This window comes from Rhinatrema bivittatum, chromosome 4 (genome assembly GCF_901001135.1).
Source record: "Rhinatrema bivittatum chromosome 4, aRhiBiv1.1, whole genome shotgun sequence".
Taxonomy (NCBI): Eukaryota; Metazoa; Chordata; class Amphibia; order Gymnophiona; family Rhinatrematidae; genus Rhinatrema; species Rhinatrema bivittatum.
Window position 1 is genome coordinate 236,113,843 of NC_042618.1, and position 16,105 is coordinate 236,129,947.

Genomic DNA, 16,105 nt, shown 5'->3' on the forward strand with positions numbered 1-16,105 from the left:
TAGAAATCTGCACAGCACAGGCCCCTCCCTTCTCTTCTCAACCCTGCACCATTTTCAAAATGCTCCCCTTGCCTCTAGAACCCCCGGCCTCTGGATCCCCCTTCCCCATCCCCCAATACTCCCCCCCCCCCCCTCTAGACTATACCTTTCAATCCCTGGTGGCCTAGTGGAACCGAGAGTGCCCCCTGGGCTTTCGGCCCTGCACAAAATGATGCCGGCTGATTAACATTGTCTGATGTTCTTCTATTTGAAGTTCGTCATGATTGCTTTATTTGTATTGTCAGTTAATTTGCTGAACATATTGTTTTATTTTATGCCTAGATGGTGCAGCCTAGAAATTTTTTAAATAAACAATAATAAAATGTATTGATAGACCCAGTGGATCCTGGCGCAGCTCTATCAGGAACAGACAAGCTAAATAAATATAAAAATACATATTTTGGGGGATTTTTAGTTCACCTTTCCAAATGATGCCCAAGGCAGCTTACAGCGTTATTAGATTTCAGGTACTACAATAAGATGAGTTGCTAAGGAAGAAGAAAGAGAGAATGATAAGGAGGGACAGCAGCAGGATAGCAAAAGAACACTTGCCAGCCCTGCCTGGTAAAATGATAGTTACAGCAGCATAGCTCAGAAGAAATATACTGTGTGATTTTATTAGTCATAGTTCCTCTCTATAAATGCAACAGACAACTTGCTGTGTGTTATGGCATTGATGTGAGGTATGTGCGATTCCAGACTTTTCTTCCATACTTTGCATTTGGCATATATAGTTATGTATAGTGTTTTTGCTGGCAGGAGGATAATAGGCCTTCAGTTGCTGCAGTTTGAAAATGGCATTAAAACATATCATTATACTAAAGACTGGCAAGAAGCTCTCGCTGCCAGCACATTGCATCAGATTTTACTCCAAGTCTAGACCTGCCTTTCTCAATTGCCATTCCAGCTTGTATTTTCTGTTGTTCTACATCATTGTTAGGGGTAAACAAAGTAATGAGATTGTTTCTCTTGTTTTGGAGAAAGCTTGCAGAGAAGTGTTCCATGTCTTTGCTTGGCCAGTAGAACAGCAAGTCCCAGGACAGGGTTCACAGATTCATGCTATGCCCAGCAGCAGAGCTAGATGTGCTAAGAACAAAGTTACAGCACTGGAATCTAAAAATGCACACTTCCGACAATGCTCTTCCCTCAACAGATATGTTCAGAGGCATCTGCTGCTGTATTACATAGGTTAGAGCAATGGTTTCTAAATTCTGCGATCCAAGAGCCACAGAACAATCACAAAAATGATCACATTATTTCACAATCCCAATAAGCCTGGGTGTTGGCTGCGCATTGATGGAGCCATAAAAGATTTTGTAGTTCTCATGGGGCTGGATCGCACGGGCTAGCTCCCGCAACCTTTTTCCTTCCCAGGGCCTGAGTCCTTTGTTGGTGAGGGGAAAGGAATTCCCCTTCAGAGCCCAGAGTGATGGGGGTGCTTTTTTTTTACTCTTTTTCCCATTTTCCAGGAGAGAGATACTGCTTTCTTTCACTGCCATGTGTACTGTCAGTGCCAAAGATCACATCAGAGACTTTTGGTTGAGTGTCCAAAATGAATTCTTTCCTGATGGACAATCAAGTGGATACATGGCACAGTAAATACAGCTCCCAGCACCACAGATGGGTCTTCTTTTTTCACAGTTCTTCCCTCTAGCTGTGCAAGTGTCTGTTATCACCCAGACCTGGGAAGCTCTCACCCTCCAGGGCTTGGCCAGGCAAGGTCCCCAAATGGATAGGGTATCCTTAGCTGGCAGGAGAACCCCCTCTACTTCTGGTGCAAGATAGTTACTCACCAACTGTGCACAGAGAGTCAAAGTCCTCTCCCCCAGGGCTCAAAGACTTTTACGATGGTTTTACCCACAGTGAGATGTCTCCCCCCTTCCCCAGAAATCCATCTCCCAACTTGACAGTGACTAACACCGGGGACTTGGGGGGGATGGGGAGAGGAAGAGGAAGGGCAGGACTGCTGGAGGGCAGGAGGGAATGAATTGTAGCTGCTGCTGCTTCTTTTTCTCTGAGATGAAAAGTGGGAAGAATGATTTTCTCTGTGTCATTTTTGGGAAACGTGCTTCTCTGAATATTTCCATATTGTATAGTCCAGGAAAAATGCCTTTGTTTTTATGTCTTCAGGGTTACACTGCTCAGAGGCCGGCTTTTGGGGGTTTCCACTTCAGCTTTTTGCTTCATGTTTCTATTTCTAATTTGTGGTCAATTATTCTGTATTTGGTGAGAGTCTGCTTGTGTGATGGAGGCGAGGTATAATGTTAGCATGTAGTTTCTGTGTACGCATCTGTAGCACCCTGGTTTTTCTGCTTTCCTAATAGGAAGTGTATTGGTACTTTAGGGCCTGATATAATATTTGCAGTGTTCCCTTTTCATAGGCAGGGTTGATACTGTTTGAGTACTGACAGTTAAAGCTGTTTTGGTATGAGAAGTTTACTATATTGTGATTGTAATTCCATTTACTGTTATGCGCCAAACACAGAAAGATGGCGAACCATGCCTGGCCAGGGCGAAGCCAGAGGAAACTCTGATGGAGGTTCGTAGCGGTCCTGACATGCAAATCAATTATCCGACCTGGGTATAGAGGCGAAAGACTAATCAAACCATCTAGTAGCTGGTTCCGTCCGAAGTTTCCCTCAAGACAGCTGGCGCTTGGGCCATCCCCCAGTTTTATCTGGTAAAGCGAATGATTAAAGGTTTTGGGGCCTATCTACCATCACTCTTTAGATAATCCTTTGTTAAAATCTTGCTGTTCAGGGCAATCGTCACATCTTAGGCTGTGTTTACAGATGCCCCTGTAATCGACATTCTAGCCTGAGGTTCTGACCGTTGCCTTCTGCTCTTGTGACCCTATAATTAGGCATCACAAATTGTCGCCAGCTTCAACTTCAGGTGTCCTTGGAATTTCTCCAGGTCAGGCTCAGTAGGGCATTTAAAGTTCACATAGCCAGACAGGGTAAGATAGCAGAGGATTCTGGGTCAGTTGCCATCTCCATATTGGTCTCAAGCTCAGGCACACATATCATTACTCAAGGCTTGCTGAGGACCAAGCAAACATCCAGTATGTGTTACAAGAAGCCTAATACTATATGGGTTCCAAGTGTATTTTTTTTTCAAGGTTTCCTGGTTGGCACCACAGCAGTGCATGTAAATATGACATTAATGTTGTTGTAAGTGATAATTTTACCTCAGAAGGCAGTACTTTGAATATCACAAATATCCAGAAGGATCCCATAGAATAGGTCCAATTCTTCTTACTCATAACTGGGGTAAGCAGTGGCTTCCCAAATCTACATAGCTAAGAGTGGTTTATGGACTTTTCCTCAGGAACTTATTCAAACCCTTTTAAACCCAGCTGCATTAACAGCTTACACCACATCCTCTGACAACATGATATATACAGACTAATAGGGTAAGGCACGGATGATCATGCTGATATTAAATAACATCTTTCTACTCTGCTGCTTAACTGGCTTATATTTTAATGTTCTTATATATTTATCCCCTTTTCCACCAAAAAAAAAAAAACAAAAACTTGCACAATTTTACTTTGAAGTTATGTAGTACACTTCTCATGGACATTTTCTGTGAGCAAAATATTGCATATATTTAATAAATGTGTGAGGAATCCCTTCCTTGAAAATCGGTGAATCTATTGTTAGCCCCAGAACAAGATTCTTGCAAAATGACTTGATAAGTAATTAAATCACCCAATGCCAATGCTAAGTTTCTTCTTTCTTCTGAGAAGTTCTCTATGTTAGGAGAAGGGAGAAAAGAATGAGGATTGAGCAGGGAAAGGAGGAATAGAAGGACTGGGGATTGAGGAGAGAGAGAGAGCCTAGCTATAAGGCCCTTCTAGTAGTTAGGTATTTATACCTCTATATGAGGCCCACCAAGTACCTCGAGGTGAGGTTTATGTATTAGTGTAGGGGTTAGGGGCCACTTTGACATTCAGAGTGAGACGTACGAACAGAACAGTGCACTCTTTTGAAGATTTGATGTCCTTCAGAGTGAGGAAACTCACCCAAAGATGAGATTTGTGCAATGTTCTCTCAACCTAACTTGATGGATTCTCTACCTGGGTAACAGCTTACAGCTTAACGCAAATGAAAAAAGTGTAGTTTTTAGCTGCGTTAAAACTGCAATATGGCTTCCCACTTGGCCAGAAATCCCACCCCAAACTCCACCCCTTTTCTTTATTTGCATCACATCATGCATTATGGTGCATTTCACATGCGAAAAACGGCTTAACGCATGCAAAAAGCCCATAATGCAGCTTGGAAAATAACCCCCTTAGCTGGCTAAGTCATCCGGCTAACTCTGAATATTATTAAGGAGCTAGAATTTAGCCGGATATGTGCCCAAAGATTCATTTGGCTGGCTAACTTCTGAGTTAAAGGTAGAAACCTATCACGCTGATGTTATTGAGTAACATCCATTAGAGGCCAACATCGAATTCAACGATACGGAGAAGTTCAGACCCCAGCAGTTGGTTGTCCAGCATTCATTTGCACACCCCTGAGGAAAGATCTGACATCTGAAACACGGATAGTTCGTGTCGGGACCGTTATCAGCAGACGGACATTTTACACCAACATCAAACGGGGAAGTCTGATTTTCATTTTACTGATTTACCCAGCATTAATGCCTGTTAAGCCTTTATTATGCATTGCTTGCATTGAAAGTTTACCTACTCTTTCGCCTCGGCAGAGTCTCTAGGTTATGACACTATAAAGAAAAGTAATAGAAAAAATTTCGTTTGATTACACAACAAAAAAATTTACACGGGAGGAGGAGGAGAGTTTATGATTATATACACCACAAAGTAGTGGTGCGGGGGCACCTACACTTATGTATGAAACTTTCCTCTAACTCCTTTCAATATTCCATTATTCCATTTTATAGAGTTTATTTCATTGAAATATATTTCACATCAAGTAGGTGCATTAAGTTGAAGTTATAAATCACAAAAAAAACGGATTAGTATTTTTTAAAAACAAATTCAAAAATTCTCAATAACATCAGCGTGATAGGTTTCTACCTATGATTCTTTTTGCATTGTTGTTTACACGCTGACACAGTGGTGTATCACATTGATATAACTTCTGAGTTAGCCAGCTAAATGCTTTTGAATATGGACCTCAATTTCTAGTTATTATAGTATATATGAAAACTGTACTGGAGCAATTGATACTAAATATTGCCTTTCAACTTATTCAGCCTTAAACTAGGGTAAGGAGGAAGAAAAGGCGCATTGTTCCTGGGAGGCTCTGAAGGAAGGCAAAAGATGAGTTTTGAAATTTGCTTCTAGTAGCTTTATAAAAATCCCACTTGAAATAAAACCAGAATAATCCAGCCAAAAGTAAGCCCTGTTGCTCCAAAACACACAATGTTTACAAGATTATAAAAAGTCAAAAAGAGAACCTCCCTCCACCTCCACTGTATCTTTATGAGAAAGTAGCAGCCTTGGCAAGTTTTGGTATCTACATTGGCAGTCTGGCATATCACTGGGTACCAACTCTTCAGAAACAGTTTTGGTAACCTGGCATGTTATTGTATACCATCTTTTCAGAGACATTCTCTCTCTGACTGTGAATAAACTTTACAGGAGCAGCAGGCCCACCTACCATCTCCACTACGGAAATTAATATCAGCTAGGTCTCATAAAAATGTTTCTTCCTTGTATGTCAGCAGGCAGATTGTGGCTACTGATTCCATTCACATTTTTCTATCGTAATATTTGCTATTCCCATTAAGGAACAGTTACCGGGCATAAATGACAGAGATCAGTCCATGTTTACCTCCGACTCAAAAATATCCACACTCTTTACTGCTCCATGCTGTAAGTACACTTTAGCACAGAAAGACCAAGATCCTGAGCCAATTTTTATACTTCCACTGGCTTCAGAAAAATCAAATATCTCTTTAACTAAGAGCACTGGAAACCTCTAAGACTGGGATTATATGATAGATTGCAAATATATATAGGTACAGTTTACAGAGATACTTGTTCCTGAACTTGACTCCAGGATGAAACTTTCAACCGTTGAAATTTAAAAACATGTGCAGGTTTATTAATTTTGTTGCCAGTTTTCACAGAATGCAAACTAAATCCATGCCCTTTTTTGCACCTACCCATGGCAGATTATAACATCTGAGATGGAGTAAAAAATGCTAGCAATCCAGATTGGAAGACAGAGAGCTCTGGGAAACAAGAGTTATGTGTGGGATTTAAAATAAAGAGGGCTGGATAAATAAAGATGATGAGGATGACAGATCAAGAGATTGGGGATTAATATGCAGTTTAGGAAAATCAGAAACTGAACTACAGTCAGTTAAAACAGCAGTGCCTTCTGCTCATTATGATATTAAAATATGCACTGTGAAGGAGGATTAAGAGACTTAATAAAGTTTTGTCAGATCTGTTATGAAAAAAATGGACTCTGTACAGATGAAAAAAAAAAGTTATTTAAAAATGCTGAATGAAAAATCCTATTGCAAAAATACTAAATATTAATAACAAAAAAATATTTATATCTGGGACCTTTACAACAACTAAAAATATCAGGACTTTAAAAAACTATTGTGGGACCTTAAATTTAACGTAGAACTTGAGTAGTGTCGATAGGATTGAAGCCCCTGAAGCAGCTTTAGCGAAACATGGTATCGTGTTGGGCTTGACAAGTTTGCACATATCAGAAAGGGAAGTAACTGTTTATTCACACTTTGGTGGTATTTATTATAAATTTTTTAAAAAGTAAGGGCCGATGATTGTATGAGACCCTGCCAGTTTGTTTTTGGAACACTATTATGTTCTAAAAGACCAAAGGATGGTATTATGGTCCCAGATATAAATTAATATTTTTTTGTTATTAATATTTAGTATTTTTGCAATACATTTTGAATTACATTTTGATTGCATTGTTTTGCTATACATTGGGCTTTTTTGTGAATGAAAAATCCTGGCATTTCTTGATCCCTCAAAAAGGGTCAAACCTGGAATCAAACTGTTAAGGTTGGGAAGATGATTGAAAAAATACCTTCTTATAGAAGCAACTGTAATAGATAAATTCATTAATAACACTTCAGAGACAATCAAAGTCTTTATGTGCATACATAGCTAACTAGCCTAAAGCTAGTTCCTACAAATATTGATGAGAGTCTAACATTTAAAAACAATTAAGTGTACCCACGGACATGATTATAGCCAACAGACTCTCAATATAATCATGTTCTGATGAATGTTAGATTATGAAGGGGTGCTCTGTATGAAGTGCAAACCTTAATAATGAATCAGTATTACTATTTTAATGAACTTTTCACATGTAGCTTTACACGTGTTTGATATGTATACCCACAAGGACTTGATGTCTTTTCAGGTGTGATTAAATTGGTCTATTCAAATTGGTTTTATGAAAGAATGTTTGCCATACTTTTGACTGAATAAACCATTGTTCATTTCTTGATCCTTCTCAACTACTCAGCTAGTTTCTTGGCCCAGGTAAAATCTGCAGGGTGGTGCTATGAAGGATTTAGAAGTGTCAGGTCTGCTAGCTATCACTTCTGAAGATTTTAGATTACATTTTAAACAGTCTTTAACTTTGTTGATTCTAATTTTCTAAAATGGACTTAGCAAGACATGTTTTAAATATTAACCAATAAGCCTTAACTTCATAAACACTCAAAAATTTAGTTTTGTAGAAGTAAATGGTATTTCTGCTTTAAAACAATTAGGTGATTCAGACTGAGGCTTGAAGGTTTAGGAAAGATTTATAAAGTGGTTATTTAGAAGAATGGATTAGATTTTGTTCATATATGCAAATCTTGGAAAGTTGATGGATAGCTTATTGATAGTAGTGATGATTAGATACTAGATGATAGAGTTAACTTGAAGATTGGGAAGTATGTGATAGTTTAAATTGATCAGATAGATTGAGTTTAACCTATTAATTTTATGGGAAGTAGTATCAGATTAAAATGTATTCATTCATAAAGATATAACCTATAGGCTCTTGCTCGCAATGGGCGTCAACCAGTAGTATAAAACCTGAGCCCTACAATTCATGTCATGTACTTTTTCCCATATGTCACAACCATTCTATTTAATTCTATACCACAGTGATTTACCAACTTTATTTAAACCTCACTTGCTAAAAAATTTTATGAAACTAATTATCTCATATTAAAACTAAGGCTACTTATCTTTGGCTTTATAAACCCACCTTTTTTTTCCAACTCAAGTGCTCAGCGCAAATCCAGACATTGACAATGTTACAGCACGTTACCATGCCTTCTTCAGGGGAATTTCAATTTTCTTCTCAAATGGCCTCTCTCAAATGGTGTATGAATTTGAATTTTTTTGTTTTGAAGATCTCAGGATATATGAAACTGAATTAAGCTGTTGGAACTGACGCCTGAATTTACAGCTGGCAGTTAAGGTCAGGCAGTTCAGTTGGGAAATGAATCAATCATAAAAGTAAGTAGGAAAACTGGAAGGACAGAAATCTGCTCCTACACTTTTCTTAAATTTAACAATCAGATATCCAATATGTCTTGTAATTACTTTGGAGCACAACAAACATACTTCCAGGAGTGATGTTATAATGGCTTACAATTCACAGGAGATGAAGGCAGACCTTCAGGAAGGAGCAGGGTTTATTGATCAAATGTTGTCAAAAGTGTACTGTCTCAAAAGTGATCCTGCAGAGTTCTAGTACTTAAAAACAGGATCATCATCGAGCCCACAATCATAATCAAGGTAGAAAGATGAAATAAAGGGAATTAGATCATCCCAGATAAGATTACAAACCACTTAAGTCTTTACTCTTTTGGGATATCATAGCACCTGGGACTACCTGATGTAATTACCACCTTGTAATGTACAGTTTATTATTCTCCAGTTTGTTTATGCACATCATCCTATAGTGGAATAGATTTCCTTTTATCTTTTAAAGACTCAGTTCTCATGGGATTAAAGGCTGGGAATTGGAGTTGAGCTTCAAGACTGAGAAGACAATGAAGAGCAATGTTTTCTTTGTATGAAAGGGGATTAGAATTGCATTTCAAACTGTAGTGGAAGATTATTTAAGAGTGAAGGTGAAGAAGCAGAATTTAATGTTGTGTACGCCTGCTGTTTGAGGTTGCATGAGAAGGGGGGTCAACTGAAATTGGGATGAAAGACAAGGTCAAACCAATCGCCGGACAGTTCCCCCTCAGGAAATACCCAGGATTTCTAAGCAGGACCACTGCACCTGTTTCTTCTGGCTTCCCTATTTCTGCATCAGAGAGAGAGCTTTATGACGAGTTACACACAGGTACAAGTCGCTACCCTGAAAACTTTTACAGTCTGGATGATGACCACCTGAGGCAAAGTGAGCGGCAGGATCTGAACCCTAATAGCTAATGTATTAGGTTAATCTTCCTTTCATGTCTCATCTGACAAGTCACGGATCGCAGCCCTCTCGATTCGCTAATGAGGAGGATTACTGGCGCCTTTCTTCCTGCAGATAGAATTCACTCACTCTGGGGTTTTCGCCTATCAGAAATGTCACTCGAGGCCCAGAGCAACAGGTGGCCAATGGGACCGTGCATGAACGGGTTGGAAAGTCCCTGGGATGCGGTGTGCCTTGCCCTCCCCCCCCAGTGCTCCTGGATAACTTACTGCGGTTCACGGGGTTCCCTTCCTCCGAGGCCATCAGCTGCAGGTAGGCAGCCCAGAGGCCCACCGCCAGGACCCCCAGGGCCAGCAGCACCCGGAACCTTCTCTTCAGCGCCTTGACGGGCAGCGGGCGGCTCCACCTGCCGCCCGCCCGCTGCCTCCTGCTGCGTGCCGGCTCCAGGGCTTCAGGGCTGCCGGCTCCGCGAGTCCGGCGGCCCCCGCAGGCTCCTCGGCGGACTGCAGCGCATGCTGCTCCCCCCGCTCGCGCGCGCGCGCGGGACGCCGCGGTGGGTCTCCCCCCCCCCCCGGGGCTGAAGGGCTCAGCTAGCGCCTCCCTGACTCAGCCGGTCCCCTGCCCTCTCGAGACTTCACCGCCGTCGATCTTGCTTTCTTTCTCTCTCTCTCACACACCCCTCTCTCCAAGGGAGGGACCTCCCAGGGCAACTCCCAACCTGCAGCCGCTCCTCCCCGGACCGGCTCCTTGCACGGCGCCCTGCGAGGCTTGACGTGCCCCACACACCTGCATCTACGGGCAGGGCAGCGCTTGCCTGCCGGGGGTGGAGGTCCCGGTCCTCCCTCCCTGTTTCCTCCCTCGCTCTGCTTGCGGTGAGACTCTGATAAGGTGTGCATCCCCCCCCCCCCCATGGTCCCTGCGGACCCGTCTGCCTTTCTTTTCATTGTGAACGGTGCTGACGTTTAAAGCCACTCCCGCAAGACTGAGGACCTGGCTGGCCAGATTTACCGAACGCATCTCATGTAGGATGAGCGTAACATGTGGCAACTTTAGCACTTGCATGGTTGGTGTTTGCTCGGGGAAGGGAGATTAAAGGGATAGGTACACCCACTGCCTCCTCCTCCTTCAAACTCTCTTTCTCCCTTCTCTGCCCCTGAATCTCCTTCCCTTCTGGCTCTCTTCTCCCTTGTCACCCTGCCTCTTGGCTTTCTCTCCATTCTGGCAGCAGCAGCAGCTCAGACCGTAAAAACACAGCTTGCACTGTCCACAGGGCCCCACCCCTTCTCTCCCCCCCCTGCTGCACATACTTTCATAGCAGGGCTGGCAACTGGTTCTAGTTTTTCAGGGCACACTGATTCCGTTCTAGTTTTACACCACTGCATATGTGGATCTGTAATCCAGCCTTTCTTCTGAGAGTCAATGAAGAAATCACAGCTGCAGCATACAACTACATTACAAGAATATTAGAATTCAGCATATACAGAAATCCAAATGTTCCAAACCTATAGTACCCCTATTAGTAATCATTAATCCCAGTTATATTTTTAAATTAAAGTTGCTAAACAAAACTGGGCAAATATTCCACCCATGAATATCCCATGTAAACACCCCAACAACTCGCATTTGAAAAATATCTGTGCCAAGAGATCTTGTGGGAAAAAAATACCACCCCTGTGTTTAAACATTAACAAAACCACCAACTGTCCTCTTAACCCAGTGCCAAACCTCCCTGGCTTCATTTTTTCAATCGCCATGAAAACTGGATATTCTGCACATGATGTCAAGCATACAGTTGGATTGGAGAATGAAAGTAACTAAACTATTTACAATAAGGCATACTAGCCAATCAAAAACAACTCCAATAAAGCTTCTCAGCTGCTTTTCACACTTTCTCACTGACTGAAAATGATGGGAAATGCCACCATTTTGTGCGCATTCAGTAAAATCCACTGCGATTCATGTAAACGTCCAAAAAACACCAAATAGTTCCAAACCATCTTAAAACCATGCAAAAAGCCACCTGGACCCCATATTGGGTCCTCCTTTATGTAGTTGGTGTGTTGGTGTGTTTTAGGTTTCCTAAAATTAGTACTGTATGTGAATTCTTGGTAGAGTTGGTCAAGAAAGTATTATAGTAGATCATAAGTGTCAAAGCAGACTACACAGTTCTCAGGGCAAATCTGTGCTCTCATCCTGTTATTCTTTTCTACAAACAGACCACTTGGTGGTTGTGTTCCGAATATGGCTGATTTATTAATTGAATATACCAAATAGGATTTTAACAGGAGTCAGTACTTTCATCATTTTTCAGTCAAATTCCTTTCAAACACTGTACACTGTTTAAATAGATCATTCCTCACCTTTAGAAAGCAGCAGAGCGCAAGCATGCATGAAAAACAGGAATTTTATTCATTTCTTTTTAAATGCTTAAATATCACACCCTGAAATCTGATCAGTGTGGTGTACAACAATGAGAAAACAACAAAATACAATAGAAACATTAAAAGCAAAAGGACTTTTTTCTCAACCACCTCTTTCCTGGTCAGTATTAGTATTCCTGAAGCTCCTCAGGTTCTTCTTGGGCTTTTTACATAGTCATTGACAGGGGCGCATTGCTAGGTGCTTCAAAGATCTGGGCTTAGGTTCACAGTCTCTCTCCACACTAGAGCTGCTAACTTTTCCATAGACTAGGACTGGACACATGATGATCAGGAAGGGGAGGTGGGGGACATGAACAATCTACCAATGGACAAATAGAACCAACAGGGCTATCAGTGATGAGTGATGCACTCATGAATCAACTTGAAATACCATAAGAATGACTGAGCTTAATCTGCAGATTGTTGCATTGCATTAATTATGTGCGCACATACCTGTATTATGGGTGCATTGTTCATTTTTCCAATTGTTTATTTATTTATTTATTTAACAATTTTATATACCGACCTTCATAGTAGATTACCATATCGGATCGGTTTACAGTTTAACAGAGGGAAAAAACTAGAGTAACAAATTCACGTAAACGAAAGATAACCAAAGCAGGAATAAGTCAAAGTTACAATCAACAGGGGGCGGGAACTTGGAAGCTTGCAACAAGCTGGAAAGAAGAAAAGGCCAGTAAAGTAATTTTACCGTAGAGTACAAGTTACAAACTTAAGAACGGTGCTTTAATCTGAAGTCTAAGAATCCATTTTTTTTTTTCTTTGAGAAACGGAGTGACAGGCTGGGTAAGAAAGAAGGCCAGCTAGTGATTGTCTGGTGGTTCAGGGAAGGCTTGGAGAAAGAGCCAGGTTTTAAGTCTTTTCCTGAAAGTTAATAGGCATGGCTCCAGTCTGAGGTTTGATGGGATACTGTTCCAGATGGAAGGGCCTGCTGTTGAAAAGGCTCTGTCTTTGGTCGTAGCGAGGCGTGTAGCTTTAGTGGGTGGAACATTAAGAGTGCCTTTGTAAATGTCTCTAGTTGGTCTGTTAGAGGAGTAAAGTTTGAAAGGTATTTCTAGGTCAAGTTGAAGTTGATGATGGATGGTTTTATGGATTAAGGTGATTGATTTGTATAGAATTCTGTAATTTACTGGTAACCAGTGTTGGTTCCTGAGAATTGGTGATATGTGTTCGTAGCGGCTGGTACTGGTCAACAATCTTGCTGCCGCATTTTGAATCATCTGAAGAGGTTTGGTAGTGGATTTGGGGAGTCCTAGTAGAAGGGCGCTGCAGTAGTCTATTTTGGCGAACAGTAGCGCTTGGAGGACTGTCCTGAAGTCGTGGAAGAATAAGAGAGGTTTAAGTCGTTTTAAGACCTGTAATCTGTAAAAGCAATCTTTCGTTGTTGAATTGACCATTTTCCTTAGGTTTAGTCGATTGTCTAGAATCACCCCAAGATCTCTAACCTGCTTACATGTGATGTGGGGGTTGAGTGGTGTTGGTTGGTGGATATTGATATCATTTGAGGAGATGAGGAGAAGCTCTGTCTTAGAAGCGTTGAGGACCAAGTTTAAGCTGTTGAGTAGGTTGGTGATGGATAAAAGGCAGTTATTCCAATGGGAGAGCGCTTTTGAGAGTGATTCTGTTATGGGGATTAGAATCTGTACGTCGTCTGCGTACAGATAATGAGTTAGATTGAGATCTGTTAACAATTGGCTGAGGGGGAGGAGGTATATGTTAAAGAGGGTTGGGGATAACGAAGATCCTTGTGGTACGCCCAGATTAGATTTTGTTAGAGGTGACTCTTTATTATTGATTTTGACTTTGTAAGTCCTATTGCTGAGGAAGGACTTGAACCAGTTGTACGCAGAACCAGAGATGCCAATATCTGCTAGGCGATCCAACAAGATGGAGTGATTGACGGTGTCGAAAGCCGCCGAGATGTCTAATAAGACTAGTAAGAAGGAGTGTCCTTTATCTAACCCTATAATAATATGGTCTGTTAGTGAGATGAGGAGGGTTTCAGTATTGCGTGATTTACGGAAACCATATTGCGAAGGGTGTAAGATCTTGTGGTCTTCCAGATAGTCAGAAAGCTGTGTGTTTACCAGTTTCTCCGTTAGTTTAGCGACGAATGGGAGGTTAGAGATGGGTCTGAAATTTGCTGGTACGTTTGGGTCTAGATTGTGTTTCTTGAGGAGGGGCTTGAGTGAAGCGGTTTTTAGGATATCTGGGTAGCTTCCTTGGGATAGGAGGCTGTTTATTATGTTGGTCAGAGGTCCTGAGATCAAGTTTGGGATGAGAAGCAGGAGTCTCGATGGAATATTGTCAGCTGGATGGCTAGAAGGTTTCTGTCTTTTTAGAAGAGATTCAATCTCTTTGGTGGAGATTGATTCGAAACAGTCAAATTTGGGTCTGTTTAGAGAATTGGAATTCTCACCTGACTTGATGGGAGTTGTATTTGTAGGAAGGAGGGCGAGGGTATTTAAGATCTTCTGTTGGAAGTAAGAAGCAAGTTCTATGGCTTTGGAGAGAGCTTGTTCATCAGGAATAGGTGGTGGGGTTGATTTGGTGATTTGTGATACGTAAGAGAAAAGGGCCTGAGCATCATATGTAATATGAGTAATGTAATCATATGTAATATGAGTTAATGTAATATGAGTGTATAATCATCCATACACTTTACTGATCTCTTTTTAGGTAGCTCTCACTAGGGATGTGAATCATTTTTTGACAATTTAAAATATCGTCCGATATATTTTAAATCGTCAAAAATCGTTAGAGCCGCGATACAATAACAATTCCCCAGATTTATCGTCAAAAATTCATAAATCGGGGGAAGGGGGAGGGCGGGAAAACCGGCACACTAAAACAACCCTAAAACCCACCCCGACCCTTTAAAATAAATCCCCCACCCTCCCGAACCCCCCCAAAATGCCTTAAATTACCTGGGGTCCAGAGGAAGGGTCCCGGTGTGATCTTTTACTCTCGGACTTCCGGTGCATTGTAGAAATGGCGCCGGCGCTACCTTTGACTGTCATATGACAGGGCAAAGGTAGCGCCGGCGCCATTTTGTTTTTTTGTCCCCCGACGGCAGGAGCGTAGGAGATCGCTCCCGGACCCCCGCTGGACCCCCAGGGACTTTTGGCCAGCTTGGGGGGCCTCCTGACCCCCACAAGACTTGCCAAAAGTCCAGCGGGGGTCCGGGAATGACTTCCTGCACGCGAATCGTTTTTCCGTACGGAAAAACGATTCGCGGTAGGAGATCGCTCCCGGACCCCCGCTGGACCCCCAGGGACTTTTGGCCAGCTTGGGGGGGGCCTCCTGACCCCCACAAGACTTGCCAAAATCCAGCAGGGGTCCGGAATGACCTCCTGCAGTCGAATCGTGTTGCCGTACGGCCGGCGCCATTTTGCGCAAAATGCCTTAAATTACCTGGGGTCCAGAGGAAGGGTCCCGGTGTGATCTTTTACTCTCGGACTTCCGGTGCGTTGTAGAAATGGCGCCGGCGCCATTTTGTTTTTTTGTCCCCCGACGGCAGGAGCGTAGGGGGTCAGGAGGCCCCCCCAAGCTGGCCAAAAGTCCCTGGGGGTCCAGCGGGGGTCCGGGAGCGATCTACTACAGCAAATCATTTTTCCGTACGGAAAAACGATTCGCGTGCAGGAAGTCGTTCCCGGACCCCCGCTGGACTTTTGGCAAGTCTTGTGGGGGTCAGGAGGCCCCCCCAAGCAAGCCAAAAGTCCCTGGGGGTCCAGCGGGGGTCCGGGAGCGATCTCCTACGCTCCTGACGTCGGGGGACAAAAAACAAAATGGCGCCGGTGCTACCTTTGACCTGTCATATGACAAGGCAAAGGTAGCGCCGGCACCATTTCTACAATTTAAAATATATCGGACGATATTTTAAATCGTCAAAAAACGATTCACATCCCTACTACTTTGCACCTCTGTTAAAGCACTCTTGCCACTCCTGGTACCCCTTTGCCTCTTTACATTGCCTTAGGCTATTCATGCCACTTTGGTGCCACTTTGCCACAGTCTAAGTACCTTGGAGCTCTTTTCTCATTCTTTTTTTTTTATAATTTATTCTTTATTAAATTTTTCAAAAATTATTACATCCAAAAATATTCACATTACAGTGCATAATCCAGGAATATAAATATAACAGCAATAATTTTCAAATATCTGAAAATATTCTTAATACAATAAAACAAAACTACTGTTATATTTAAACATATAATGTGGGGGCCCCAT

The 16,105-nt window shown here is 42.1% G+C and overlaps 1 protein-coding gene across 1 annotated transcript in view; it reads right to left on the minus strand.

The window, feature by feature from the left end:
• The window catches only part of B4GALNT3 (beta-1,4-N-acetyl-galactosaminyltransferase 3), a 397,614-nt gene extending 387,404 nt beyond the window's left edge, over positions 1 to 10,210 (minus strand). The window contains exon 1 of the mRNA XM_029599934.1: positions 9,704 to 10,210. Within this exon, the coding sequence (XP_029455794.1) occupies positions 9,704 to 9,737 (34 nt within the window). The 5' untranslated portion in view covers positions 9,738 to 10,210. The remainder of the gene's footprint in view (positions 1 to 9,703) is intronic.
• Between the last annotated feature and the right edge of the window lie 5,895 nt (positions 10,211 to 16,105).